We start from the raw sequence: 26,005 nt of genomic DNA, 5'->3' as shown, positions 1-26,005 counted from the left end.
TAAACTTTTGACTTTGCAGTAAGTAATAAAAATGCCTTAAAAGTAAGAAAGGTTTACTCTGATTTCATGTCAGATATTGAGAAAAACATGCATATGTGTCTTTTTATATAGTGTATGTAAACTTCTCGTTTCAACTGTATTTGTTATCACCGCTCCTATCACTTCTAAGGGTTTTTTAAAGCAGTGCTGCACAAATGTGACCATTATTCTATTTTCTTCTGAGTTTCGGGGAGCAGTAGTGCTCGTGTTTGACCGCCTATCCTAAAGACGGTGAATGGAGAGGTGTCACATACTAACACTACCAGAAGACAAACAATACTTGGGTCATCTGCGCTGCAGATGTTTATTCCAGAAGAATGGTCAAGGACACAAAGTAGATTTGATGCAGTTTTATTATCAATGCATTTCAAAGTCTTCAGACTTCTTCATCAGAATGTCGTCACGTACCTACACACAACCACATATCCTGATGAAGAAGTCCGAAGACTTTGAAATGCGTTGACAATAAAACTGCCTCAAGTCTACTTTGTATCCTGGACCATTCTTCTGGATCTACATCAGCATCACAGACGACCCACCTACTGTTTCTCTTCTGGCATTTCAACAGTTTTTTAACCCGCGGGACTGCAGCAGGTGACATGTTTAAGCTTGATCTTTTTTATTTGATGCACAACTATACCAGGTGAGTAATTCCCTGCACCTTATTGTTGTTTATCATCAGATAAGACCCTATTGTGCTTTTTGCACCTCCTACACATTTATACTATGGCTCCTTTCACCCGAGGGACTTTAAAATGTTCTATTGATTTATGGTGTCCCAGCAGGCCAGATACATAGGGATCAGAGATTTATCACCTATCCTTTGTCATTTAAGGGACCCCGCTTTTAAGTCTTATTGAGCGTCCAAAGGATACCGTCCCTCTTTCTTAACACTATATAGTCTGTAATAAAATATATCTGGAAGGAGGTTTGATATACCAGATTTTTTTTTTCAATTAATTTCTACTTACTTTAGGTGCAAAGGGCAACATCTTTCCCTGCGGAGAGCGACATACTGGTTCTGGCATGCCAAGGTAAAGAGGCTTATTCGCTATGCAATGCTCCTCTGGGAAATTTAATATACAAATTGTCTCTTCAGAGAATAAGAGGACTTGAAATTTAAAGCGCCACCTATTGGAAGCAGCAATCCTACAAGTCACTAACGAGCCTTCAAATGTGACTCAGAACAAAATCCAAATCAAAGTCTCAATTTGCAAACACTGTTTCGGGGTATTACTCCTCGTCAGTGCAAAGTATGAGAACAGATTTGGCTAGGTGAGAAGCTCTGGACTGAAGTCCAAGGAGCAACGTCTCTCCCAGCGGAGAGCATACCGGCTCTGGAATGCCAAGGTAAAGAGGCTTATTCGCCGTGCAATACTCCTCTGTCAATTTGAATATGCAAAATGCTTCTTCAGAGAGGAAGAGTATATGAACTCTACAGCGCCACCTGTTGGAAGCAGCGATCTTACAAGTCACTATCGACCTTGTAGAATTGCTGCTTCTTACCGGTGGCAGTCTAGAGTTCAAGTCCTCTTCCTCTCTGAAGAGAAAATTTACATACTTACTTTAGGGGCATACAAAGAAATTACAAAGCTTTTCAATAAATTCAGAATTTTCTCCACTCTCAAAAAAGTGAATAAGCAATATGTTTAGATGTAATATGACAAAAAGAACACCATATACTGTATATATATTTCTTCCAAAATTCTATGGTAGAATATAAAGGGGTTGTATGGCCATTTAAAGGGGTTATCTGGGACTATTTTATTTTTTTTCATGGGGCTGAGAACTGACAGGTGCCAACACAGAGTGATCAATGACTGTTCCTACCAGCGATTCAGCTACTTCATTTAAATATTTCCTCTTCCAAGTTGCTTTGTCAATGGGGCATGACTGCTAAGGCCTCTTTCACACATCAGGTTTTCGCCGTCAGGCGCGATCCGGCGCTTTTGACAAAAACCGGATCCGGCGAAATGCAATGCCGGATCCGGTTTCCCCCCCATTGACTTGCATTTGCGCCGGATCGCGCCGGATGGCCATGCGTTTCATCCGGTTTTCGCCGGATCCGGCAATGTGTCTCAATCCGGCGTCTGGAAAAAACGGCTACTGTAACGTTTTTTGTCTCCGGCGAAAAAGCCGGACACGCCGGATCCGGCGCGTCCAGCTTTTTCACACAATGAAAGCCTATGAGCGCCGCAATGCGCCGGATCCGTTTTTTTTGGTCTGAGCATGCTCAGTAGCTCTGCCCACAAGACACATATATAAAAGCAAGACAGTGGGACCCTCAGCCACACCCAACATGCCACCCAAGACAGCAACCAGGCGCAGGAGAAGGCAGGAGACCACTGCAGCACCATCAGCACCACCACCACCCCAAATGGAGCAGCAAATGGAACATGCTGAGGAGGGGAGTCCAGCAGCAGATGAGAGACGGTAATTATCAAATCCCCCATTCCTCCAAACTAGGGCCATGGAATATCAAGATATTCATTGGCCCTTTGTTTCTCTTTATTCAACAGCTGCCCAAGAGATGCAGCAGCAGCAGCACTGGCAGCAGCTGTAACACCACCCACAGCCATGGAGTCTGGCCAGCAGGAAGACAGCACATCTTCTTCTGGGAGCCCTCCCTCTCATCGTCAGCGTTTGACGGTAAGTTTTTATTTCCAAAATCCATCATCTCTGTAATATATGTCTATTCATTGCCTTTTATTTCAAAACAGGAATCACAAGATGAAGAGGAGCTCCCAGAAGAAGAAGGAAGGGGTGGACAGACACCTGGAGTGGGCTCACAATTGGTAAGTTTTTGGCATCAAACGCAGAAACACAACATCACACTACACACAACACATAGAAAACAATGTTCTGCAGACCACACACAGCAAACAAATGCCTACATCCAAAGACATAACATTTTTTGTTTTCTTCTCTAGTCTTCCCAATCTGGTGCTCGGCCAAGAGGTCCTCGCAGTGCCTCCCAGGGTCGTCGGCGACAGCGAGGCGGCGGGCACCAGCGTGTAAGTATAAATAATTTTGCTTTGTTTTTTTGCACTTTTTATTTCATTTCTTTTGTGGAGGCTAATTATGTTATTTTTGTCTTTTTCTTTAACAGCCTTCACAGCGTGCTCCCGACTCTGACGGTGAGGATGGAGGAATCGATGTGGACCACCTCATCGATCTCGTCAGAGAAAGGGAGCCGCTCTGGAATATGGCTGACCGCCGCCACGCTGACCTGATCGTTACCCGACGACTCTGGGAGGAAATCTGTTCGCTCCTTGTGGACCGCTGGGAGGACCTCGATGCTCGGGCCCAGATTAAAGAGCGTAAGTATATACAGTACCGGTTGCTTGATGTAAACCAGTGTTTCCCGAACAACAGTCCTCGTGGTCCCCACGGATCATGTGTTCAGGATTTCTATTTACTATGGAAATCCTGAAAACATGACCCCTGGGGACCATGAGGACTGGAGTTTGGGAAACACTGATGTTGTATTCTAACCACTCCTTTCTCGTTTCAGGGGACAGAATTGTGAAGCGGTGGCGGTCTGTGAGTGATCGTTTCAAGAAGGAGTTCAATAAAGAGATGCGGGCCCCGAGTGGATCTGGAGGACGCAGGAGCAAGTACAAGTACGCACAAGCCCTGTCGTTCCTCCGGGATACAATGGTCACCAGAAGGTAAATATTACACACCACATGTGAAAAAAAAATGTTTAGATGTAACAATTTTTTTTCAGCCAGGGCCATGCCATGTCACTTTTTTAATTGTTTTTTTTTCTCTTTATTCCACAGCACGGTGAGCAGCACTCGGGAGCCTGCACGGTTGGACCCTTCTGAGGCGATCCCTGAGGAGACCGGCACCGAGGGACACTTCGACCTCCCCGGTACATCTGCACCTTCCCAGCCTTCCCACACATTCGACCCCTCTGTCCCATCCACCAGCACAGGAGCATCGTGGCCGCCTACATTACATGAAGCTGCTGGTGAGGAGATCGCTTTCCCTTTACCCCACCCTTCTGCCCCTGCCACCTCTAGTACACCTGCGGGTACTGGGCGGCAGCGGCAGAGGGGTCAGGAAAAGACTTATGCGCCAGAGTTCTTGCATCTGAATGCATCTTTCCAGAACTGTCTAAAAGTCTTGTCAGAGCAAATCTCCGCAGGCTTTCAGCAGATCAACTCCAGCATTCTGGAGGTGAAAACACTTCTGCAAACCATGCATTCAGAAGCAAGATCTTCGCCAAACCACACCTTTTTCAGGTCTGTTGTGGAGCGCATGGAAACGCTATCTCCTACCCAGCAGATGCATGTAATGCATTCATGCCACGGTGCTCTCCAGCACGTTACCTCCCAACCTCCTCTTCCCACCCCAGTAGTTCCTCCACCTGCACCCTCTCCAGCCACTTTCCATCCTCCCCCTCCTATTACATACCATCCACCTCCCCAGTACCAGCAACCTCCCCAGTACCAGCAACCTCCCCAGTACCAGCAACCTCCCCAGTACCAGCAACCTCCCCAGTACCAGACATCTCCCCACTTCCAGCAACCTGCCCCATACCAAACTCCTTCCCCATACAACTTGCCATCAACATCATCTGCTCCTACAGTCCCTGCCCAACCCTCCACTCCACCGCCCACCACCTCTTCTGCCTCCCACATATCCACCCATTCTGTAGCTTTTTCCACACCTTCACCTCTAAAGGTACTGTCACACTTAGCGATGTACCAGCGATCCCGACCAGCGATATGACGCGGTCAGGATCGCTGGTACATCGCTAAGTAGTCGCTAGTGAGCTGCCACATAGGCAGATCTCACTAGCGACATAGCTGGGGACGGGGATCGCTACTTACCTGTCACACCAGGCGATCCTGCGTCCTCCCGCCCGGCTCCACGCGTCGCTCGTCCTCACAGCAGGAAGCGCCGCAGGAAGCTGACGACGAGAAACAGTCCTGAACGTTCTCGCGCGATCAGCGATAACCAGCGGGGGAGCCGGTCGTAGGTATCAGACACAGAGATATCGCTAGCAATATCGCTATAACGTCACTAGTTATAGCGATATTGCTAGCGATATCTCTTAGTGTGACATGCCCTTAACTGTTCCTTCCCCACCAAGATCCCAGTCCTCTCTCCACACTCCCAGTGTCGAAGTGTCCCGCAGGCCCTCCAGCAGTATTTCCACCCCACACTACACAGATTTATAATATGTGTGTATTTTAATAAAAATGACCAGTTTTATGGTTTCAAAGCTTTATTAAAAAAGTTTATTAAAATTTAAAAACAGTTTACTAAAAAAAACATTTTTCAATAAAAGTTAAATTATTTTACACTGGTTGTCTGTCATTTCTTTCTGCGGCCAAATGGGTTAAATACAGGGTATTTCAAAGGTAAAAAGGTATTCAAAACCAGGTATATAACTGTGGGTAAATTTTAGCTTTTTGCCACAGTTGTGTTCCTGGTTGTGTTTGAAGCAAAGTATTTCACCTAAAAAGTTGTGTTTATTGTTGGTGATTTCCTAACAATGTACACAACTTTTGTTAAAAGGTGAAATACTTTGCATAAAACACAACCAGGTACACACCTGTGGCCTAAAGCTAAAAATAGTAAGACCATGACAAGATAGCCAACTTTGGTTGGCAAAGGTATATACTGTTGGTACAGAAGGTACACAAGTTTGGTTAGGGCACAAATCTTTCACACTCTGTCATCCTGCCAGTGTACTCTGCCTTGAGGTGACATAAAGTATAGTGCAAAATTGTCCCTCATTACTGAAACCGTCACAGAACTTCTAGTGGTAATGTCATGGTAATCTTGCAAGGTGGTTTCTTCAGAGGTGTCCTCAATGGAAATGGGTTCCTTGCAGATAACAAAATTGTGGAGTACCACGCAAGCTTTGATCACCTCGTCCACAGTTTCTGTCTTGAGGTTGATCGCAGTCAATAGGACCCGCCATTTGGCTGTCAGAATACCAAAGGTACATTCAACCATTCTTCTTGCTCTTGTGAGGCGGTAATTAAAAATGCGTTTTGTTCTTGACAATCCTCTGCTACCGTACGGTTTCAAAAGGTGTTCTGACAGCTGGAAGGCTTCATCCCCTACACAGACAAATGGCATAGGTGGACCAGATGTTTGCAGCAGCGGTCTAGGGGGTGGGAACTGGAAGGTGTTTCCATACAGTTTACGCCCCATGGCAGACAGTTTGAAAACTTGAGAGTCATTGGAGCGGCCATAGGCCCCAATATCAACAGCAATAAATTTGTATTCCGCGTCAGCTATGGCCATGAGGACAATTGAAAAATATTTCTTGTAAGTGAAATATTCCGATCCCGATCCGGCTGGCTTTACAATGCGGATATGTTTCCCGTCCACAGCGCCCAAGCAGTTGGGAAACTGACATATCTGTAGAAACTTTTCTGAAATTTCAATCCACCTCTCTGTTGTGGGCTCTGGTAAAAACTATTCAGCTAAGGAGTCCCACAGTGCACGGCATGTGTACTTCACTATTCCAGATATGGTGGAAATCCCGAGTCTGTACTGGAAATGCAGTGACGAAAGGGATTCTCCAGTTGCAAGAAATCTGTGGGGAATTAAAAAACAATCAATTAGTTTAAAATCACAGCATTACATACCAAAACTCAGCTATAACACTTGGAGCTGCAAACTACCACCAACAAGATTGCAGTGAAAGTGTGCTCTGATGCGAGCATATCCAATAAATGTGGCTTACCTTAAAGTCACCATCAGACGCTCTGCGGGTGAAACAGAGAAGCGGCAATAGGTGTCTGCTTTTCTTATGAGGTGTGCAATGCGCTCCACCAAGTAATCAAAATTCTCCATTTTCATCCGAACATATCCAAAAAATGTATCCGGGTTTCGTCGAAGGTCCATGCAGAGTGTAGAATAGACCCCACGCGTCATTCTCTTGGCTGTGATGGGGTGGATCCACAAACGTCGTCTACGATGCCTGATGCGCTGCTGTCTCGCTCTCTCCTTCTCCAGAACAATCACCCTCAAACGATTCGCCTCCGCTGTAAAATCCGCCAAATTCTTCAAAATATTTCCAATGACAACATCCATCTTCGCCAGTAACTTGCTCTTCTCTCCAACCTGCACTTTCTCCTCTACAACCTGTCAAAGAAGGGCTGTAGGAACACGCTATATATAGTTTTCCAGTAGCCAATCCCGTTCGGAAGGCCACAAGGGGTGTTTTTAAAAACCGGATCCGGCGTAATCCGTCGAAAAACGGATCGAAAAACGGATGAACCGGATGAGACGGATCCGGTTTTGTCTGTCAAGAACAAGACGGATCCGGCAGAAAAACGGATCCGTCACATCCGGTTTTATGAAATATTTGCCGGATCCGGCGCTCCGGCACGACGCCGGATCGCGCCTGACGCCGAAAACCTGATGTGTGAAAGCAGCCTAAGTCATGCTGATTGACAGCGGGCTTGCAGCTAGGCAGCGGACAGCTGGCTGTCAATCAGCATTTAAGAGTTCAATGGTAAATTTATGGATAGCTACTGCCACCACTAGGTGGAGCTCACTGCATAAGAATTTATATAGCTCCTATTTAAAGTAATATATGATAACTTTTGATTCGGGAAACTCCCCTTTATTCATCAGAACAGTTTAAATCCATAAAGACACAGTATAAAATGTTTAACGTGAATATACCATGAGCCACATATCAGTGGTATAATCTGATTCTGTGATACCTATGTCATTTTAAATAATAAAGGTTTCCACTAATAGTGTTTCGGTCTATAGTAAATATGCATGTCTGTTCCATCCAGTATTGTCAACTAGATTTCAGTATGTTTCGAGCAATTAGGTGGTTACCTGCACTAAGTAAAACATTGCGGGCAGAGGGATGCCATGTGATAATTCCTACTCTCTTTGAGTGACCTTCCAGCGTAACGATAGGTTCTGTTATTGATCGCACTGGTGTGTAATCTGGAATTTGCCAAACCTGAGAAAGAAAAATAAAAATTATATATTAACATATTAATCAATAATTGTCAGTATTGTTTCAACAAACTTTGAAAAATCAATAGTACAACGAAATAAAAGAAACTTTGCGAAATAAAAGAAACGTTGCAAAATATCTTATCAAAGTAATATGCTTATTTCTCCACTTATGAGCCACATTTTTCCCTCTTCCCTGCCTCCAGAATTCATCATTCACTCTGAAAACAGCTCAAATCCATCTTGTTGAAAGAAAAAGAGATTGACAGCACTGTGGGGTGTCAGGTTACAGCTCCTGATAAAATGAATAGAGGAGAGTGAGGAGAAAGCATGAGGAGCACTCAGCACAGCGAGAGACAAGGCAGACAAAAGCAGAGAGACAGGCAGATCGTGCAGGTGCACTCAGCAAATGGATTTCACTTCAGTGCTGGATTCAAAGCTACACTGCTCAGTACTGCTGTACAATGTCTACCATGCTGCTGTTGCTTCTGTGTGAAATATGTATTTAATATGTACTGGATACATCAAAATAGTTAGCATCAACCCATTATTGCAAAAGAAACTAATAATAATAGAAAGAGTCTGCATAAGAGAACGAGTGGTGAAAATGCAAAATACAAGTAATTTAACGACCAGGAAGGGAGAGTGAGTGAGAACTTTATTTAGAAAATTGAATAATTTGGATATTTTAATTTTAAAAAAAAAATGTAGTAAAATATCTAATACTATAAATGGAAGCCTATGGAAAGAGGTGAGCAGAGTGAGGACCAGAGAAACAAATTTTGCAGATTCTAGCTACAGTAGCCTATCCCAGTGCTGGATTCTACACTGTGCTCAGTACTACTTTGTATTCTGTCTTTCTGCTACCAGAAAGAAAAAGACTAGGAATCCTTCCCTCTTAATGTTTAGTGTATGAAGACATCATAGCAGATAGTCTCACCTCACCAGCTCAGAGTCAATTGTAAATAATATACAGAGCCTGAAGAGGTAAAAACTGACGACGTTAATGTACACACATACTTGAAAAATCTGTCATTTTAGTTTTCAATTTTTTTTTTTTCAATTTTTGTTATAATTTGTGCAATATTTTGCACTCTATATTCATATGTTTCTCTATAGTAACATTATTGTGAACGGTAAAGTTGAAAGCATGCACTTTTTTGTGGGGGCTTTTTCCATTTAATTATATCATTTTCTATATGTATAGCTGCCAAAAGTAACGATTTCATGGAATAGTTGCGCAAACTGAACACCCCCCCCCCCAAAAAAAAAAAAAAAAATTAAAACATTGCATTGGAAATTGATGTCTTGCAATCTGGTTTTCAGATGTTGATATTTAAGGAGGGAGCACCTTATATTACCCTTTACAAAATATAGACTAGGAAGAATCTTTTGCAAATATTTGGATATATTATTATAAATGACTGTTGGAGAGTCTATTTGGTCTTGCTTCTGTCTTTCTTTGTACCTATGTATTATGTATAGTGACTGCACATACTGTATTCACTGAACATATGTAGTTCTGTGTTGTGCTGTTGCCACTAGGTGGCTCTGCCGCTGCAGATTAAATAGACTAAACCTAGAAAGCGCAGTCACAGTGAGGCTGCGGCCACATTAAAGGGAACCTGTCACATTCTATATGCAAGTACGGTATAGAGCAGGAGACGATGAGCAGAACAATATAAAATCTGTTTGTGGGAAAAGGTATACAGTATAGTGTATTTTATGCATTGAGTCCCTTGTATTTGTATGCATATGGGTCTAGCGGGCGGTCCTACTAGTAATTGACAGCTATCTGCATACACAGTCATACAGGAAAGTCTGTCAGTCAATGAATAGGACCGCCCACTGGACTCATGCACACAAACACCAGGGAATATAATATATAAGGCCTCATTCACATGTCAGGTTTTTTGGTCAGCGTTTCATCATTTTGATAAACAAAAATTGGGATTGGAACCTGTTTTGTATTTTGGAACCACTCCTGGATTTGACTTTGAAATACTGATAAAGAAAAAAACACTGACCAGAAAAACTGATGTGTGAATGAGACCTAAAATGCAAGTTTTTCTGAAACTTTTCCTACAAAAATGTTTTTAAATCTGATCGGCTCCTCCTGTTTTATAACATCCTGCCTGTAGATCAGAAGTCATTGTCAACATGACAGGTTCCATATAAAAGGGTTGACTGAAATTAACAGCAAAGTCTATACTAAATGTCTAAATATTTAATTTAATAATGTAACTAAAAAATCCTTACTCTTCTCCTCTCTACTGTAATTTTCACTCTGCTTTTTTTTTTTTTACTTCTGATGACATTTTGTTTGAATATCTCAGCATGCACAGGGGACTCTACAACGAGTCATCAGGTTGCTGGTGTTGTGGCTACTTCCCCAGTTGCTGTCACCCCCCCTTCCCTGAAATGGGAAGTCATCATTGACATCCGTTTCAGGGGCTCAGCTAGTCTCTATCCTACTGAGCACGTGCCAGTTGTCAATTTCAATGCATGCTCATTATGCTATATTTCTTTTAATGTTCACTGACATTGCACTCCTTCGCCGGGTCTAAAGAGAAGTGATGAGTTGGCAAAAGAGCGCACTGTCACTGTGCATTGAAAAGTAGAGAACGCGCCAAGCATAGTAAGCAGAGACCCGACTAGTGTGGTGTGTTGTGAATTCGCTTTCTGGCCTACCTCTGGTTACTAGTGAAGGTAGTGGAGCTGGTTATATTGACAGAGGGATAACGAGTTCTCTTTCCGGGCTCCCTCTGGTGGTTACTGGAGGTAATGGAACTGATCTAATTAACAGAGGCCTGCCACGTGAGGAGGATGACTGGAGATCTGGAGTTTCTGACTGGATTTAAGACATCCGACTCCCTCTATCCCTGCTGGTGATTTTTTCCTGCCTCCTGAGGTCTTGGTTTCCAGCTCAGTCCCTGCATGCTCAGCTAAGTGTTCTTTTGCTATTGTTCACATTTGATCTGGCTTTGTCTATTTCAGTTTTGTGTGGTCAGCCAGCTCCGGCTGGGGCTGTGCTGAATTTCCATCCTTATGTTACTGCTTGTGCCAGTTTGTTTTTGTCCTTTATTAGATTGGCCTCTTTTTGCTCTGCTTTCAGAATATACCAGAGTGCTGATATAGTGGGCGAAGTCTAGTGACTTCAGTATTTTTCTATCAGATGTGTTGGGCATTTTTTGCAGGGTTTTTTGCATGATTGCAGATAGTGTCTTTCCTTTCCTGTCCTGTCTAGTTAGTGTGGGCCCCATCGTTTGCTCAGTCTATTTTCCTACCTGTGTTTGTGTTTTCATCTTGTCTCACTGACAATATATGTTTGGGGGCTATCTATTCCTTTGGGGTCTGCTCTGGGGCAGTTTAGATTTCCCCTTTCTTGCTTTAGGCTTATTTAGTTCTCCAGCTGTGTCGAGGCGTCTAGGATCATCATAGGTACGCTCCACGGCTACTGCTAGTTGTGTGGATAGGATCAGGGGTCTGCAATCCGCTTAGTTACCAACCTCTCTGGTTTTCTGTGGCTTAGCTTGGTCTTGCTTTCCTCCTCGGTGACCCAATCATAACAGTGGTGATGTCCATTTCAGGGGCTGGTCTGGTCTTTTTAGATCCGGTAACGTAGATCCACAGGATAGAGGATAACTTTATACTCTGGGAATAACACTTTAAAGCAGTTTTTGACACATTGTTGCGAAGTGTAAGATGTGTTTCACAAAATTCTAACTAGCAAAACCCCTAAGCTGGCTCACTGATACACAGTATGGCTGTGCTATGACGTTTCCCTTGTACTGAAAATGTGGTGAGGACTTTTATTTCTGGGTTAATTTACGGCAGCTATGTACCTTTTAGAAACTTTTATCGAATGATCCACTTTTGATTTGCTTCAGTCCCTTCTCCTTTGTGACATTTTTATGGTTATCGTTAGTCAATGTTTAGTTGTAGTATAATCCAAACTATATAAAACGTTTAATAACTCTTTCTCTCGGCTAGATGACATATGATCCTATCATGATCATCACAATTGTCCTTCTATGGTTAGTAAAGGAAGAAAGCACATACAAGACATGCCACAACAATGACCACAAAGCAGTCTGACACTCATTAAGTCTCCTCGCCTGGAGTATGAATGGTATGTAAATGAGAACATCATAATACTATTTTTAACTAAATGTTGTGTTTAAGCGTTTTTATCATCCATTAACACAGCGTAGCTCTGTCCAGAGATGACATTACAGCGTAAACCGCAAAGTAGTTTCATACAAGACATGGATACAAAGTGAGTCTTTTGGTATTAGACAATGCAGGGCGGAACCAAACCTATTTTTAAATAATTAACCCCTTTTAATATGCTGAACTGGAACATATAAAAGGTGGTCTCTTGCTTGGTACCTCCTCTATGCAAAGTGCAGCAGTGAATATGCGTTTGTCCCTGGCTGCTGCACTCTGCATATAGAGCAACTGAAATAACAAAGCTCAGTATAATGATGTGAGCAAATTTGTCTTCTCGGTTGCTGCTTAGGCAGAGAGCAGCAGCCTACAGCAAACACATCTGTGTGAGTGTTACTATCTGAGAAAAAGTGACTGATTTTTTTTATCAAATGTACATGACAGAGTTCCCTTTGCTCTGCCCATTAGGGCAAAAGACGAGGTTAAATTTACTGTTGCCCCTGTAATAAGATGTAATACCCAGTTATTGATGTCTAATGTGGTAAGAGCACCATCTGATCACGTTTAATTGTATTACAAGTTGTTTTTCTGTAAAGCTGTCAGTTTCATTGTAGGAGAGTCCAATGCATTTTTGTTAAAAAGGTCCTCGGGAAGCAGTCATTTTGCAAGAAGCAGTCTAGCAGAAATTGTTGTGTAAAACTTTCTCCTGAATTTTGTTACTAAAACTCCATTATTCTGGATCAAGTATATCTGGTAGTTGAACTATGACTGTTCTGTGGTACTTTGTATTCAGAACTGTTGTTAAATCAGATGGTGATTGTTGTGATCACATGTACAAGCTCCATCGTGCTGCATGCTTTCACTGTTAGTTGTAAATGTCATAGTTAGGTGATATTATAAGCCCAATACTTATACCTGTTATTTATATTCTTGTAATTTTGCCACATATATTTTGATTCATATACATCAACCTGTTGACCGATAAACAAGTTACACTACAGAGAACGATCTGATTATTTTGGAAGACAGAGAACATTTATTCTGCAAGTCTGCATACAGTGAGAACGTGTAAGAAGACAGGACACCTTTCACTGTCAATAAATTATAAGGTTTATCCATGCTAATAAGACTGATTACATCTCCTCATTTTATAAGACAGGTGGGAGGCTACACACTGTCTGAATATTCAGGTAGTAAACCTGTGCAGCTGCCACGTGCTGCCATCTCTGGGCTCTGCTACAATCTCCAAAAAGAAAGTTTCCAGTTAAACGCTGTTCAGCTGTTCCAAGATGCTGTCCATACACTCAACTCTGTTGCATTAAGGTGTCTGTATAGTTGGTGCTAGTGTTCCAAGGTTAAGTCCACACACTTGACTGCCATCCAGCATTTCCAGTTCCACACTGTTCCGTGTATTGCCCAGGGTATCCAACCCCTCTTTTTCACGTTGCTCTGTTTGCTAAACTGCTAATCCAGCTCTGTTGCTTCACATGCCATCCAGTTTCTCTGGCTCCACTGTATTTTGCTTCACCAACTCGTCTGGCCTCAGCTGTTCTTCCTGATCTACAACTTAGCAAATCCAGCTCACTCGGTAAAACTACCACAAGTATAATGAAACTTAACAAAAGTGCTCTGCAAACCTTAATAGGGTTTTGTTTGATAATCTTTGGAGCACATAGGCTCTTCATTGGCTTTGAGGCAACTTCATCAACACATGGGTACGACAATCCAGCATATAATCCATTAAATCTAAATGCCACCATGTGATGAATTTAAAACTATGCTAGTCCTTTATCACCGCATGTTAAGTGTACCATAAAGTTGATAAGGTGATTCAATGCTGCAGTGTTAACTTGCTTCCACTAGATGGCAATGTATCACAATAGATCAGACATGGGCAAAGGGCCTGATGGGCAAAGGGACTGTTGACCACATGAGGTCCTTTGGCTGTTCTAGTGCAGCCCGCAAACGGGGCAGCTAAAGGGCTTTATGCAGTGGCATCCAGCACCACGCAGCTGCCATTCGCCTGGCGTCTCACTTTCATGTCCGCATGTCCAGTCGGTGCAGCTGCATCGGGGCCCGGAGGTGGAGAGGGGGCCCCTGCAGGGAGGCTAACACTAACATTTCCCTCATGTGTGACGATCCCTGCAGCTCCGCTGCCTACAGGAGAAAATGGCAGCAGAGTGGAGATGCAGGGATCCGACCTGCTTCCAGTCCGCGTTTCCTGTCTGGTACAGAGCGGCGCAGCTGGATGATGTCGGCATTCAGCGCATGGCTATGTCAGAGAGAAAACTGCTAGCAACAATGAAGCTGCGGCTGCCGGGAAACGTGCAGAGAGGTGAGTGATGCTGTGTGTGTGTGTGGGGGGGACGTGCAGAGTGGTGAGTGATGCTTTGTGTGTATGGGGGGGGACGTGCAGAGTGGTGAGTGATGCTTTGTGTGTGTGGGAACGTGCAGAAAGGTGAGTGGTGGTGTTGTGTGTCAGTCTCTGTGTGTGTGTGTGTGTGTGTGTAGGCATTGGAGAGGGCAATGAAGAGGATGATGGGGGAGAAAGCAATGATAGAGGTGGTGGAAACGCCAATGATGGGGGTGGTAGAGGAGAAAACAATGATGGAGGTGATGGAGAGAGCAATGATGGGGTGGTGGGGGAGAAAGCAATGATATCATTTTTCAAGCTGGTGTTATAAATTATTCTATGTTACTGAGATAATGACTTTTGGGCTTTCAGTGGCTGTAAGCCACAATCGTCAACATTAACAGAAATAAGCACTTGAAATAGATCACTCTGTTTGTAATGACTATGTAATATATGAGTTTCACTTTTTGTTCTGAAGAAGTTAAATAAATTAACTTTTATATGATATTTTAATTTTGTGAGAAGCACCTGTATGTGTGTGTGGCTATATATACAGGTGCATCTCACAAAATTAGAATATATATATTTATATCAAGGCAGAAAAGTCCAGCAAGCGGAAACTTCAGGTGGTATAATAAAATCCAAGAATTTTTATTGCAGATAATTTAAAAAATCCAGAGTTCAGTAACAAGATGCAGATATAATGCTGAACAGACTACGCGTTTCGGCGGTAACAACTGCCGCCTTCTTCACGGTCTCAAACTGCTTCTGGAATACTCCAACATTCTTAAGTAGAAAAAACATTTCTTAACCTCATAATCAAGAAGAAGTAACAGGTGTAGATAACATCCTTCATTGTTAACTCTATAGCTTCCGGAAACAAGTAGAGAAAAAAAAAGCATCAGTGTGAACAGTACCTGCGCTAACAAAGTTATCTAACCAGGATAACGAAATAATTAAAAGCACACATTATTACATTAATACAACGGTGTTATATAATGAAAACATTATGACTGAAATATAATAGCACTACTTGGAAAAACATAATATCAGAAATTATTTAAAATGTATTGCTAGATCCATTCTATTATTGAATCCATGCGGTAACCTTGTATCTAAAAGAAACATCCATTTGCTTTCTCTTGCAAGAATTTATTTTGTGATAATTCCCCCCCCTTTCTGGTTTTTTAACCTGTTCAATGCCTATAAAAGAAAAACCCTTGACAACACCCCCATGTATTTGTGAAAAATGTCGGGAAATACAGAGGCTCCTGCTGGTGGCAAATGAACTGCTTCAGAAAGATGTTGTCTGATCCTTTTTTTAAAGTATTCATAGTGCAACCTACATACTGTTGGTTGCAAATTTCACAATTAATTAAATAGATAACATTGGCGGTATTACAATTAATATAAGAGAGAATATCAAAAGTCTTATTATTGTGCATAGACATGAATGTTTTAGATTTTTTAGCATGCTTGCTAAAGAGATCCCTGAAAAGGCTAGAAGATAAAAGTGAACTTAGAGTAGGGGCACGTTTAGCAACAAACAAAACAGATTCCCTATCTACCAGTGTTTTTAAGATTTTATCTTGACACAGAATGGGCAGATATTTCCTAATGATCGCAACAATATTATGATACTGGGGACTAAAAGATGTAGTAAAAGTAACTTTATTTGAACCATTACCAATATTATTGCATTTTGTCTTTTTATTTTTAGAGTACAGCAAATGGGCTCTATCCATATTATCTACCAGTTTTTTTGCTCTTTCCAAATAATAACTAGAATAACCTCGTTCACTTAATCTAGTGCAGGCTAAATCCGCTTCTTTTTTATAGATGGATTCTTGTGTGCTATTTCTTTTTAGCCGAATCAGTTCACCAAGAGGAATGTTTTTAATAGTATGTTTGGGATGATTGGAATTAGCCGTTAGAATACTGTTACAATATGTATTTTTTCTGTATGGTGAAATATTAATCTGATGTGTGATCAAATCACCTGTAAGGCCTGTTTCACACTTCCGTTTTTGACCATCAGTCAAAATCCGCCATTTTTGCAAAAAAACCGGATCCGCCATTTTTTTTGGCGGATCCGTTTTTTCCCCATTGACTTGCATTACTGGCAGATCTTGACGGATGGCCATCCGTTGGATCCGTTTTTTTGCGGATCCGTCAATTTTTTTGCGTCCGCCGAGATGCCTGGACGGACCTTGCAACGTTTTTTCAAGTGAAGGATCCGCATTTTCATACAGCGCATGCCCGGAGGAATGAAGTCAGGAGGAAATTTAACCCTGAAATCATTTCTGGCGGCCAGAGAAGATCTCTCTCTCTCTCTCTCTCTCTCTCTTTCCCGGGCAGCGGTTCCTTTAAAATTCTTCATTCGGCGGATCCGGCAAGAAAACGGATCCGGTGGCATCCATTCACATCAGTTACGAACGGATCCGCTTTTCCGCCTTTTTGGCGGATTTTAACTGACACAATAAACTGAAGTGTGAAACAGGCCTTAGAGTCAAGTCCAGAAAATTGGCCGAAAAATTATATACTGAGCTGGTAAATTTAAGGTTGTAGTCATTGGTATCTAGATAGTTGAAAAAATCACTAATAAAAGTATCTCCCAAAACATTTTTATCCCAAATAAACACCAAATCATCAATATATCTTCCTAGCCAGACAATACCATCTTTATAAGGGTTATCATCACAAAAAATGAAATTTTACTCCCATGTAGCCATAACTATATTAGCAAGGGACGGAGAAAAACGTGCTCCCATGCTAACGCCCTGTGTTTGTAAGAAAAATCTATTATTAAATTAAAAATAGTTGTGTTCAAGGAGAAACTCTATTGCAGAAATAATAAAATTTTGGATGTTTATGTCATATGAGCTGTACCGATGTAAATAGTACCTAATGCATCTCAGAGCTACAGTGGGGAAAAAAAGTATTTAGTCAGTCAGCAATAGTGCAAGTTCCACCACTTAAAAAGATGAGAGGCGTCTGTAATTTACATCATAGGTAGACCTCAACTATGGGAGACAAACTGAGAAAAAAAAATCCAGAAAATCATATTGTCTGTTTTTTTTTTCATTTTATTTGCATATTATGGTGGAAAATAAGTATTTGGTCAGAAACAAAATTTCATCTCAATACTTTGTGATATATCCTTTGTTGGCAATGACAGAGGTCAAACGTTTTCTGTAAGTCTTCACAAGGTTGCCACACACTGTTGTTGGTATGTTGGCCCATTCCTCCATGCAGATCTCCTCTAGAGCAGTGATGTTTTTGGCTTTTCGCTTGGCAACACGGACTTTCAACTCCCTCCAAAGGTTTTCTATAGGGTTGAGATCTGGAGACTGGCTAGGCCACTCCAGGACCTTGAAATGCTTCTTACGAAGCCACTCCTTCGTTGCCCTGGCGGTGTGCTTTGGATCATTGTCATGTTGAAAGACCCAGCCACGTTTCATCTTCAATGCCCTTGCTGATGGAAGGAGGTTTGCACTCAAAATCTCACAATACATGGCCCCATTCATTCTTTCATGTACCCGGATCAGTCGTCCTGGCCCCTTTGCAGAGAAACAGCCCTAAAGCATGATGTTTCCACCACCATGCTTTACAGTAGGTATGGTGTTTGATGGATGCAACTCAGTATTCTTTTTCCTCCAAACACGACAAGTTGTGTTTCTACCAAACAGTTCCAGTTTGGTTTCATCAGACCATAGGACATTCTCCCAAAACTCCTCTGGATCATCCAAATGCTCTCTAGCAAACTTCAGATGGGCCCGGACATGTACAGGCTTAAGCAGTGGGACACGTCTGGCACTGCAGGATCTGAGTCCATGGTGGCGTAGTGTGTTACTTATGGTAGGCCTTGTTACATTGGTCCCAGCTCTCTGCAGTTCATTCACTAGGTCCCCCCGCGTGGTTCTGGGATTTTTGCTCACCGTTCTTGTGATCATTCTGACCCCACGGGGTGGGATTTTGCGTGGAGCACCAGATCGAGGGAGATTATCAGTGGTCTTGTATGTCTTCCATTTTCTAATTATTGCTCCCACAGTTGATTTCTTCACTCCAAGCTGGTTGGCTATTGCAGATTCAGTCTTCCCAGCCTGGTGCAGGGCTACAATTTTGTTTCTGGTGTCCTTTGACAGCTCTTTGGTCTTCACCATAGTGGAGTTTGGAGTCAGACTGTTTGAGGGTGTGCACAGGTGTCTTTTTATACTGATAACAAGTTTAAACAGGTGCCATTACTAGAAGAAGTTACAGGTCTGTGAGAGCCAGAAATCTTGATTGCTTGTTTCTGACCAAATACTTATTTTCCACCATAATATGCAAATAAAATGAAAAAAAAACAGACAATGTGATTTTCTGGATTTTTTTTTCTCAGTTTGTCTCCCATAGTTGAGGTCTACCTATGATGTAAATTACAGACGCCTCTCATCTTTTTAAGTGGTGGAACTTGCACTATTGCTGACTGACTAAATACTTTTTTTCCCCACTGTACTTCATAATTGTGTTTGTAATGGCACTCATTCCTAGCCCTTCATGTAACAAGACATTCATTTTTTTATTAAAATCTGATGTAGGATCCTGTCTCAACTCAATATAAGTACTCATATCCTCCAAATCCTGCAGGTTGAGTTTCTTGTAAAGACCGGCATTCATAGTCACAACAACGCCTCAGAGTTGTCTTGAAGCTCAGCAATGGATTTCTGTTCAGAAAGGCTAAGATTAAAACCATGACTGTTTTTTTCCAGATTTTTACTAAGATTTATTAAATCATTCTCTATAGCCTCCTGAAAAAAATCCAGTGCAGCTGGTCTCGATTTCACAGGGTAATAATCAGAAAAACACATGTCAAAAGTGTCATTAAGATTAACATAGTCAGACACACTAGTTTCACTCTCCAATTGTCTAAGGTTATTCAAAGACATTTGTTCTTTAAAAGAAGTCATGAAAACCCTATTGTGTAAACTGCGCAAACCACTTGCAGCAGGAAAATCATCATGTTCATGAAGCATTGCAGTATCAAAATGCACTTTTAGAGTTAAATTACGTGCAAAACGATTCACATCAAGAATAGTATCATAAAGATTCAATTTATTAGTAGGAGAAAACCCCAGACCTTTGGAGAGGAGAGCAATTTGAGACTCAGACAGAATATAACTGGATAAGTTAAACACCGGAATATGTAACGTTTTTTGTAATTTCTGATTCTCATATGAAAACCTCTTGGATTTATGTTTTCTTCCTCCTCTTCTGCGTTTTCTTGCCCGTTTTTTGACACTGTTTTTTCTTTATACATGTTTTTATTGGAGGAGCCTTTTTTATTTTTCCAGGAAGACGACATGTTGGTAGAGATGGTAGATGTATTTGTGGAGTCACTCGATGTTTCTCCAAAGGTGGTATCCAAAATGTCCGGATTATTTCTAAAAGAAACTTTAGATTTTTTAAACCATGGTTTCCGTTTTCTTAAAATAAAAGAAGGATTACTAGTCCAATTATACACTTTATCATTTTTACAATCATCCAGATCACGTTGGAATTTCCTTTTTTTAATAGCAATAATATCATTTCATTTTCTTTCTTTTTCAAGTTCTTCTGAACACGTTCTTGAAACTTAGAAAAGTCCTCTGAAGATTGCAATTCCTTGATTGCATTTTTTAATTTTTCTATGTCCTCATTCAGTTTGGACAACTCTATATTTTCTTCCTCCACAATAAGTTTAATCAGACTCAGGGAACAATCACTTAAGATGTTATCCCATTTCTTCTGAAAGGCATCTCCATATGCCGTAGTGGAGTATTTTTTTAATCTCCAGCCTCTAGGAATCATGGCTCTTTCCAAGTAGCCATTTAATGAATTATGATCCCACCATAATCTTTGTTCTTTGGTAAGCAATTGCTCCAGCTTCACCATTTGGGAATCAGGATCATTTAAACAGGGACTTTCCAGATTGTCCTCTGAAAAAATAGCTGACAATTTATTTAGGTGAGTCTGTTGATTATCCAGAGAGCAGCTCCTCCCCCAGTTTTGGTTCAGAGCTCCCCCTGCTGGCCTGGAATGGAAAACTGTGTTGTGGTTAACTGCCAGAGAGATCCTTTATTGCTTCCAAGCATGACATCACACTCCCTAGGAGGAAGGTAATGCCATTGTGGCGACCATACTCCTGGGGGTGCCACATTCCCCCCTAGTGCAATTCAGTACTCCCAGACTGAAGGTAAAACATGTAACCATATAAACAATTATAAATATAGCAAGATTTCCAAAAAATGAAAAATGCAAAAACCAAAGCTCAAAAATAGTCCTGATGACGATTAGTCCATGTGTCAATGTCCATGGTCCATTTCCTGAGCAAGTTGGTAACTATATACAAGATTGTTTTTGATGGACAATTGGGCCATAGGACTATGTGTGGCCAAAACTAACTGATATTTCCAAAAGGTTCTTACAGAGTCTCTGTAGGCATAAAAATTGAAACGTTGCATATTTACAGTTTAACAATTACAAAACTTATCTATATACGGAACCTTAAGGGTGGAATACCTTGGGTACTACGGACAGACCTATGTAGCACTGGTGTTGTTGGGGACCTTACTGGATGCCTTGTGTTAACTACTGGTGTAGTGTGTGTTGTACTGGCTACATTACTGTTGGTTCTGCGTAGCACAGGGATACTAGATTTCCTAGACCCACTTCTACTCACTGTGCGCATGACAGATTCACCACTGGCAGGGTGAGAATTCTCTTGTTCCACTGCTGGTGTGGCATCTGCTGCTTGTACTTGCTGGTTTTCAGGGTGATCTTGAGTCACTTCCTCTTGCACTACCAGTTGGGGAAAGGTCAAAACTGGCACCACTATGGCTTGATTCGCTCTAGTCCAATTTGCAGGGAACTCTCCGAGTACAGTGCTGACCTTTTCTTCTTCCTCTATGGGCTGAAGGTTGTTTTGCTCTTCCATTCTGTCCTTTAGTTGGTCAGGGCACAGTTTCAGATGATCCCTCGATACTGCTGATGATGTTTCTCCTCTATCCTTACTGATAAGGCACACTTTGGTGTTGTCAAAGTTTGATGGTGAGACGGTGTAGGGTTCAGCTTCCCATTAGTCATCCAATTTATGCATCCTTCTTTTTCTCTTTAGGACTTGTTCTCCTGGTGGTGACAAGGGGACTGCAGGTGCATGTTGATTGTAGTTCTTCTCTTGTTTTTGTCTTGCCTGTGATAGACTCTTTTCTACACACTCTTGTACTCTTCGATATTGCTGCTGCCACTCTGTATCCCAGTCAGCATCTGGTGATGTCACTTCAGGTGTCAGGACTCCCATATCCAAATCAATAGGCAGCTTGCCAGGCCTCACTCTCATTAGGTAGGCTGGAGTGCAGTTGGTGGAATTCACAGGAATGTGATTGTAGAGGTCGACTAGATCTGGCAACTTCTCTGGCCACAGATTCCTCTCTTACAAAGGCAAGGTCTTCAGTAGATCGATCACCACCTGATTCATCTTTTCACACATGCCATTGGTCTGTGGATGGTATGGTGTTGTCTTGATCTTCTTGCAACTGTACAAGCTACAGAATTCCTGGAACACTTCTGCCTCAAAGGCTGGACCGTGATCTGTAAGCACTCGCTCGGGATATCCGTGTGGTCAACAAAAGTGCTGTTGTGGAATGCTCTGGCTGCTGTCCTGGCTGTTTGATCCTTGACAGGCCCGACTACCAGGAATCTCGAGTAGTGGTCAACGATGGTAAGAGCATAAATGTAGCCTGAATGGCTTGGAACCAGATTCACATGGTCCAGGGCTACCAACTCAAGTGGTTGTTTGGTTATTATTGGCTGCAAAGGAGCTTGCTGGCTGTTTCGGTCCTTCCTGTGCAGATTACACTGTCCACACTCCCGGCACCAATTTTCAATGGCTTTCCTCATACCAGCCCAGTAGAATCTCTCCCGGAGCAAGCCCTCCAACTTCTTCCATCCGAAGTGTCCAGCTCCATTGTGGTATGCTTCCAAGACCACTGATGCCTCCCTCTTTGGGACTACCACTTGCCAGACCAATTCATGAGTGCGGGCATTGATACTCCTCCGGCACAGCTTTCCCTCATAGATGAACAGTCTGCCCCTTTCCTTCCACAACTGCTGGGTTTCTTCAGGAGGATCTGGATCTGGGCGTGAGTCAGCTCCTTTACCAGGCAGACTGCGGGGTCGCTATCCTGGGTTTCTGCCCAGTCATGATGAGGCAATGGATTTAGGGTGGCCTCTTTCAGGATAGACCGTCTGTTTCTCACTCCTTGAGCACGTTGGGCCGCAATTGGCCGGTGGAAGGCAGGTAACTCTATTTCTTCGAGTGCCTCAGGGTCTTCTCCTGCATCTGGCAGATTGGGCATTCTGGACAGCGCATCAGCATTGGTACTCTTGTGCCCCGCTCGGTACTTGATGGTAAATTCATAGTTAGACAGCCGGGCCATCCATCGCTAGTTTTGCAGTTTCCAAGTGAGTCAACGGGTTGTTGTCTGTGAAGATGGTAAACTTGGCTGAAGCTAGGTAATGCTTGAATCGTTCAGTCACAGCCCAGACTATGGCGAGGAACTCCAGTTTGAAGGAACTGTAGTTGTCAGGGTTCCTTTCAGTGGGACGAAGCTTTCTGCTGGCGTAGGAGATCACTCTTTCTTTGCCATTCTGTACCTGTGACAGTACTGCTCCCAGTCCCACGTTGCTGGCATCAGTATACAACACAAATGGCTGGTCATAATCTGGGTAGGCCAGAACTTCATCTCCTGTGAGAGCCATCTTCAGTCGAGTGAATGACCTCTCCAGTTCCTCATTCCATTCAAATGTAGGACTCTTCTTCCTGGCTTTCTTGGGCTGGCCCACCAGAAGATTTTGCATAGGTATGGCTATCTCAGTGAAGCCTATGATGAACCTTCGGTAGTAGCCTACCAACCCGAGGAATTGACGTACCTCATGGAGGTTGCTGGAGTTCTGCCAGTCTCGGATGACAGTGACTTTGTCAGGATTCGGAGCCACACCTTCTGCACTCACTACATGACCGAGGTACTGTACCTTGGGCTTCAGGAGGTGGCATTTCGATGGCTTCACTTTCAGGCCAAAGTTGGACAAGGCTTCAAACACCTCAGCCAGGTGCTTCAGATGGTCTTCATAAGTCTTGGAGAAAACAATGACATCATCAAGGTACAACAGGACTGTCTCGAAGTTCTTGTGTCCAAGACAGCACTCCATTAACTGTTGAAATGTCCCTGGGGCGATGAAGAGCCCAAATGGCATGTAATTAATCTCGCAGAGACCCATTGGGGTGGTAAATGCTGTTTTCTCCTTGTCTGCCTCTGCCACGGGAACCTGCCAATACCCACTAGTGAGATCTAAGGTGGAAAAATAGTTAGCAGTTTTAAGTGCAGCTAATGACTCTTCAATTCTGGGTAATGGGTAGGCATCCTTATGTGTAATGCTGTTAATTTTTCTGTAATCAACACAAATTCTCATGGTACCATCTTTCTTTTTCACAAAGACTATTAGGGCTGCCCAGGGGCTACAACTGTCTCTGATAACCCTAGCCTCCTTCATTTCCCGCAACATACTCTTGGCACATTGATATTGTGTTGGGGGTATAGGCCGGTACCTTTCTTTAATGGGTGGATGATCTCCAGTGGGGATATGGTGTTGAACCCCTTTTGCCTTCCCAAAGTCTAGAGGGTGTTTACTGAATACCCGCTCATACTCCTGAGTCACTCGGTAAACCCCATTCTTTTGGTATGAAGGGGTGGAGTCAGTTCCCACCTGCAGCTGCTGACACCACTCCTCCAGCTGCTTTACAGAGCCATTGTCCTCCACTTGGTCGGATGAGACCAAGGGCTCTGCTGCCTGTATTGCGTTGTTACTGACAGTAAGCAGCTTAGCAACTGTGGCATACCGAGGTATTGTGGCCTCCTCCTCCCCACAATTCAAGAGGTGTACAGGTACTCTCCCTTTGCGGACATGAACTACCCCTCTGGCTGTCAGGACAGTGGGTCGGCTATCAGAGTACACTGGATCTACCAATGCTTGGTAATCTTTTCCTCTGAGGTCTATGGCTGCCCGACACCAAATTAACATTTTACTTCTGGGGGGTATCGCAATGGGGAAAGGATCACTCACTCTGACGCTGCCAATTTCTCCGCCAGAGAGTTCTACCTGCTGTCTTTACATCAGGGCCTTGATCTCCTTCTGCAGGACTCATTGTTCACTGGAACCAGCAGTCTCTGACACCTGTTGCAACAAAACAATAACTTTGGCAAGACAATTTTCAATCACATTTGTACCAAGGGTCATCATTGGGTTACATTCTCGTTGATTAATGTCTACAACTATCAGACCTTGAGATTTTAACTCTACTCGCCCCAATTTAATGGTAATCTCTTTACATCCTACTTGCGGCAAAGACTGACCATGGCTGGCAACTACTGTCAGTTCATCACTTGGGCCGCGAGTAAGTTCAGAGTCAGCCCAATACCGCTTGTAAAGGAAAGATGGCATAGTTGTCACCTGAGAGCCAGTGTCCAGCAAAGCGTTCATGGGGATGCCGTCAATCACCCCTGGAAGGACCGGTCGCCCTCCAACATACTTGGCTCACCAGTTCTTTGGGCCTTGTGGTCCTACTCCTGGGGGTTGGCTCTCTGCCCCAGGGGTTGCTCATTTAAATAACAGAACCTTGCAATGTGGCCTGCCTTGTTGCAGTGATGACAGATGGGATGTCCGTTCTGGTCATAGCGATCGTTGTCTCTCCCTCGGTGTGGCGGGATCCTCTTCTTCCGTAGACATAGGACATCCTCTGGACTGGAGGCCAGCTGGATCTTCTCCTTTGATGACACCTGCAGGGACTGCACAGTTTTGGCAAGTGCAGCCATATTTTTGGTCAGCTCCTGGACCTGAAGACGCAGTTCGGCAGATGGGTCTTTGTCCAGAGTCTGTGCATCAGCCTCCACCGGGCTGAGAGGGAAAGATACTGCTTCTTGATGGTATGTGATCGCTGGGCGCCTAGAGGGCGCTGGACGGCTGACATTTGGTTCATGCAGCACTCGAATAGCCCTGTCTTTGAAGTCTGCAAAGTCTAGGTCAGGGTTTTGTAGGGCTATGACGTGCAGCTGTGCTCTGTGGGTACTGGATAGGAGGCCCTCAATAAATTGCTCCTTTAGCAGTCTGTCTCCATCTTTCACACTGTCAGGATCAATCTGCTTTATGGCTCGCAGCGCCTCCTGCAGGTTAAGAGCATAGTCCCATATACTGTCCTGCGCTCTCTGCTTACACCCAAAGAATCTCATCTTTATTTCAGCTGCAGGCGGGTGTCAAAGGTGCTTTTTAGCTTAGCCAGGATTTTTTTTAACAGTCTCTTTATCAGTGTCCTGCCAGGCTTTTACTTCCCTTTGCGCTGCACCAGTTAACTGCCCAATAAGGATGTTTCTACTTTTGGTTTTCAGACAGAGGATACACCTCAAACAAACTGCACAT

The 26,005-nt window shown here is 43.1% G+C and overlaps 1 protein-coding gene across 3 annotated transcripts in view; it reads right to left on the bottom strand.

The window, feature by feature from the left end:
- Window positions 1-26,005, bottom strand: part of CORO6 (coronin 6) — a 216,210-nt gene that overhangs the window by 22,776 nt on the left and 167,429 nt on the right. For all 3 annotated transcript variants that reach the window (XM_073565436.1, XM_073565437.1, XM_073565442.1), the window contains exon 4: window positions 7,867-7,996. In XM_073565436.1, the coding sequence (XP_073421537.1) occupies window positions 7,867-7,996 (130 nt within the window). The remainder of the gene's footprint in view (window positions 1-7,866; window positions 7,997-26,005) is intronic.

The sequence above is a fragment of the Dendrobates tinctorius genome, unplaced genomic scaffold, assembly GCF_039654945.1.
Source record: "Dendrobates tinctorius isolate UK_male_01 unplaced genomic scaffold, ASM3965494v1 ptg000016l, whole genome shotgun sequence".
NCBI classification, from domain to species: Eukaryota; Metazoa; Chordata; class Amphibia; order Anura; family Dendrobatidae; genus Dendrobates; species Dendrobates tinctorius.
This window is presented reverse-complemented; position numbering and strand designations above follow the sequence as displayed.